Source organism: Fragaria vesca, linkage group LG6 (genome assembly GCF_000184155.1).
Source record: "Fragaria vesca subsp. vesca linkage group LG6, FraVesHawaii_1.0, whole genome shotgun sequence".
Classification (NCBI taxonomy): Eukaryota; Viridiplantae; Streptophyta; class Magnoliopsida; order Rosales; family Rosaceae; genus Fragaria; species Fragaria vesca.
In genome coordinates, this window is record NC_020496.1 from 15434272 (window position 1) to 15438957 (window position 4686).

General features: G+C 36.2%; 1 protein-coding gene across 1 annotated transcript; it reads left to right on the top strand.

Annotated features, from left to right (window-relative positions):
- Window positions 1-2665: 2665 nt before the first annotated feature.
- LOC101300740 (glucan endo-1,3-beta-glucosidase-like protein 1-like) lies at window positions 2666-3879 on the top strand. Its single transcript, XM_004303111.1, has 3 exons — window positions 2666-3157; window positions 3300-3327; window positions 3512-3879. The coding sequence occupies exons 1-3, from the start codon at window positions 2833-2835 to the stop codon at window positions 3681-3683; spliced, it is 525 nt and encodes a 174-aa protein (XP_004303159.1). The 5' UTR covers window positions 2666-2832; the 3' UTR covers window positions 3684-3879.
- Window positions 3880-4686: the final 807 nt, after the last annotated feature.

The window sequence follows — 4686 nt, forward strand, 5'->3', positions numbered from 1 at the left end:
CAATTGTTATCCTTGATCGTTGTTTAGCACATGTAAAATAGAAAAAGAAAAGCTAATTTATGTTAGAATATTTTCTTGTTGGTAAATATAAGTTTTTTTTTATCAGATAAACAACTAATATGCTACAACGAGTCTACTGTGAGTCGAATTCACGACCTCTCACTTATAAGAAAAGACGGTACTAGGCTGGTAAATATAAGTTTTTGAAACCCAATACTTTCTGTTGTTTGATTTTTAAGAGAAAAAGTAACGTCATTGAAATTTTTTACTTACAAATTGATTAAATAATGGAGGTTTGGTGTCATTGTATGGGAAATAAAAAAAATTCAAGGAATTGAGATCGTGAAAGAGGTTTGAACAAAAAAAAAATTAAGGAATAGAGGTCTCGATGATAGCATGCAAAAAAAAAAAAATTAAGAATGAGAGGTCTAGAGAATAAATAAGAGGTATAATGAGTAAATTATCAAGATATATGTGAATAACATACATAAGGTTATTTTAGAAATTTAAAATGAGGTCTAGTGAGCAAATGCTTGTAGTTAAAATTAAAAAAGAGGTGTAAAGAGCATGAGAGGTATACTGAGCAAATTTGGAGATCCCAATAGCTGCACTCTTTACACATATCTTCTCTTTTATTTCGTTTTCAATTTCAATTCAAAGCTCAAATTCTCTACCAAGAAAAATATGTTTCACACCAACCCAATATTACACTTTTTTTTCTCAAAAAAAATAATTACATTCTTTTAGTAGAGAGAGAGAGAGAGAGAAGAAAGAAGACATCCGAAGAGTTAAGACTTCGACACTGGTCATTGAATTCCGGTCAACAAACTACTATTGCCCCTTAATAGACATCCAATATCCGAAAAATCATCATAGTCATCAAGGAGCAACAAAGCACATTGAAAACTCCATGGTCTAATTTCACTGAAAAAAATAAAATAAAAAAATAAAAAATAAAAAAAACCTTCCTCACCTAGAGAAAAATCACATTCGTCGACAAACATGAATAAGAAACAATCCCCACATGCTGCAACCTACATATAAACATATTACCGTCACATCAATCTCATTGTGCTTCGAAATGGATTGATGAATGATGACAACAGTTCTGGCTGTCTTGAGGCGAACAACAATAAATAATTTTGGAGCCAATAACCCTTATTTTGGGCAATGCAAGTTGCCGAGATCAACATGCTCATCACAACTACCATGAGAAAGCATTCGAGCAATCATGGAATAGCGACATAAGCAAAGACTACTGTCATTAGACGACGAGTGCCGCACAACTTTTCTCCAAACCCTAACCTTAGCAACGAGAGAAAAGAAGAGGAGTCACTGTATTTTATAATTACATAAATTAAATAATTAATTATTTAATTATTGTATAAATGCTAAAATTACTGTTAATTATTTATTAAATAGTTCACTATTTTTTATTAAAAATAGTGCACTATTATTATTAGTTGTGTTTTTTCCTGAAAATGGTTAATAGTTTTTTCTTTTTTTAAGAAAAGGAAAGTTAGAAGACAAAGCACCTAGTCATATAGAGCTCCTAGCTAGGGCTACTAGTTTGTGAAGAATCAAACTGAATGACAATGAATGTTTGGGGTGAATATATAATTGTTAACCTATACTTGCAAGAGCATCTGCAATATAGTATGCTTCACGAAAGACACGATAGATGAAATATTTCACGAAAGACACGATAGATGAAATATTGTCAAACCAATTTGAAAGGTGCACAATATCACAGAGAGTTAGCTTGAGCCTCTAGAGAGAGTTAGTTAAGTTCCGAATAGTCCTTATCAAATAAAAGGTTTTTGTGGTTGAATCTTTTTGCAGCTAACAGATTGTCTTTAAGTGTGAGGCATTTCAACATTGGAACATCTAATGAATATAGATGTTGAGCACCAGCTGCTAGAGGGATACCCATCATTAATATCTTAGAATTAAGCCAGCACCAGAAGGACCATCCAACACCAAGCCATCAAAGTTGAATTCAACACAACTCGGGGTCGGCGAAATCCATTTGATGCATACAGTCTCTCTTAAACAGGCAGAGGATGTCGGATTATTGATCGCTCGATAAGCAAAACCCACCGTTGCAACAAAAGCAATTACTGAGGAGTGAGGAGTGGTTAAGTTGTCTAATGTTAGAGCATGTTAGCATCTCCAGCAGAGTTGCTAACATGAATATACATTTTTGTAACAAAACTGAACTCCAGCATAATAATTTAGAAGTTAACTATATTTTTTTTTAACAATTGCTAAGATAAATTGATAAATTTAGCAATTGGATCATATATTGTAAAAGTAGCTATATTCTTTTTTTTTATTTTGTTCACGTGTTAAGTCATGATTGGTTAAAACTTATTAAATAACTTCAAATAACTATTTACTGTTGGAACACAAATGCTATATGAACGGTTAAATTTCCTAAAATATAGCAACAAACTCACAGATGCTAATAGTATTTCACTTAGAATTTATTAAAAGTTGTCTTATTTTTTAAAAATGAAAAAACTGAAATAATGACTTGATCACAAAAAAAAAAAAAGAGAGAGACAGAAACTGAAAGACTCGAGCAGTCAAGGTCAGTAGCACTTGGGTGGCGTTCTCACTAGCTGTGTCTCAGCTTGTCGATCTCACTCCCCCACCCTCCCTCTCTCTCGTAGCAGTAACGGTCACTTTTCCTCTCCATATTTCCCCTCTCAATAAATTAAGTAATTAACCAAACCATCAGAACGGCTACATCATTCTTGCCCCTTCTCTTCTCTTCTCTTCTCCCTCTAAAAGCTGCAACCCAGCTTCACTTCATCTCCTCCCCCCAAAATGCGCACAAGCTTCCTTCTCTCTCTTCTCCTCCTCCTCTCGCTCGCCGCCCTATCTACCGCCCAGAACAGCGTAGTCACGACGGAGCTCTGGTGCGTGGCCAAGAACAACGCCGAGGACTCTGCCCTCCAGTCCGCTCTTGACTGGGCCTGCGGGGCCGGCGGCGCCAACTGCAGCCCAATCCAGCCAGGCGCACCCTGCTACGACGCTTCCGACATCCAGAACACTGCCTCCTATGCCTTCAACGACTACTTCCTCAAAAACGGCATGACCGATGACAGCTGCAACTTCGATAACACTGCTGCTCTGACATCTTTAAATCCCAGTACGTGTGCTCCGTTTACTTGTATCACTTCGTCTTCTTGTTTCTTTGTTGGTTTTCTCTGTTTCGTTTGGAGAATTAGATCTGTTGTGAATGGGTTTGGATCTAACAGTGAAGAGCTTTTGTCTTTTGTTTGTGATATCAGGTTTTGGTAATTGCAAGATGCCATCCAGGTAAACATATTGCAATAACTGTTCTTAGTTTTTTGAGTTCTTGCAATTGAGTTTGGACCATTTGGGCAAATCTCGATGTTTTAAGGTTGTCACATTAGTACAAGAACATAGAAATCATTTACTAATAGTTTGTTTTTGGCACAAAATTTGTTGTATAATTGAGTGTTTAATGACGAATGCACAGCTTGTCTGGGAGCAATAGAAGTTCGAGTTCATCAACAGCATCATATGGGTTGGGACCTAGTCAAGATCTGAATGGCAGCAATAAAGTTTCTCATCAACTGGTTTTGCTGCCCTTGATTACCAGTCTTTTGCTCATTGCCTCCTATAATACATGGGTAATCTGTCTACCTTGAGTTTAGGTTTTGCTAATGCAAACAGACTAACAGAGACCCTGTGCTTTTTGGGTTTACATTAGCATATCTAGGTTTTAGAGATAGGTCCTCAATGTACTAGAATTGTGCAATAGATCGATTACTTCGCATCTGTTTATCTGTTTGAGCTCTGTATTTTGATGGTTACAAAATCAAGCAGAGAACATTTGTGTTGCAATATTGGAGTGAAGAAGCTCATTTTGTCTGAATCATCTTCCTGCAATATGGTTTAATTTTGCTGCCTCAGTTTCATATAATTTTTTGTGCAACAGCTTATGTAAGAATGAGGAATGTTCTATGAAATTTAAGTTAGTGTAACATATAACCAGCCTAGATCCAATTGCATGATAGACCTCGATATGAGAATCAAAGTTCTCAATACAAAGGAGAAGAAAGAATAAAGAAGCTCTTTGTCAAATGAAGAAAGGCTTGATATGAGAATCAAAGTTCTCAATACAAAGGAGAAGAAAGAATAAAGAAGCTCTTTGTCAAATGAAGAAAGGTAATGTAAAATATGCAATCTACATATGTGGCCACCATGCTTGTGATCAATTTCATGTTGGGTATTTGGAGTATTGCAGACCTTTGCACGTTACGTTGTAGGTGAGGTGAATTATGAGAGAGAGATGGAAATAGAATGCATGATTCGAAAAATACAGCTGTAGATTCTGCATTGCTTCTGAAATTTGGTACACTGAACTGTGTCTTCTTCGAGCTGGTCTGTTGTCATATCCTCACGGGAGCAATAGCTATTCGGTTCTTCTACTGAATTTTCCAGCCATACCTTTTTGGTTCTCCAAATACCAAATAGTACTATAATCATCTAAAACTGTTGTGACAGTCTACCAAACCCACTTCCCCTCCCGTCTCCTAAATTTTTTTTTTTTGGTCACAGAAGGTGTCTAAAAGACACAAACAAAAGAAAAACAAAGACTAGATGCTAAAACAGTTGCCAGCTCTTCTGGCTTTAGAAACAGCGCACAAG

Bases quoted from the DNA above. Each gene is read 5' to 3' on its own strand.
- LOC101300740 (XM_004303111.1), top strand. From the start codon at position 2,833: ATGCGCACAAGCTTCCTTCTCTCTCTTCTCCTCCTCCTCTCGCTCGCC. The intron at 3,158-3,299 runs GTACGTGTGCTC...TTGTGATATCAG, and splicing joins TCTGACATCTTTAAATCCCA to GTTTTGGTAATTGCAAGATG. The intron at 3,328-3,511 runs GTAAACATATTG...ACGAATGCACAG, and splicing joins AATTGCAAGATGCCATCCAG to CTTGTCTGGGAGCAATAGAA.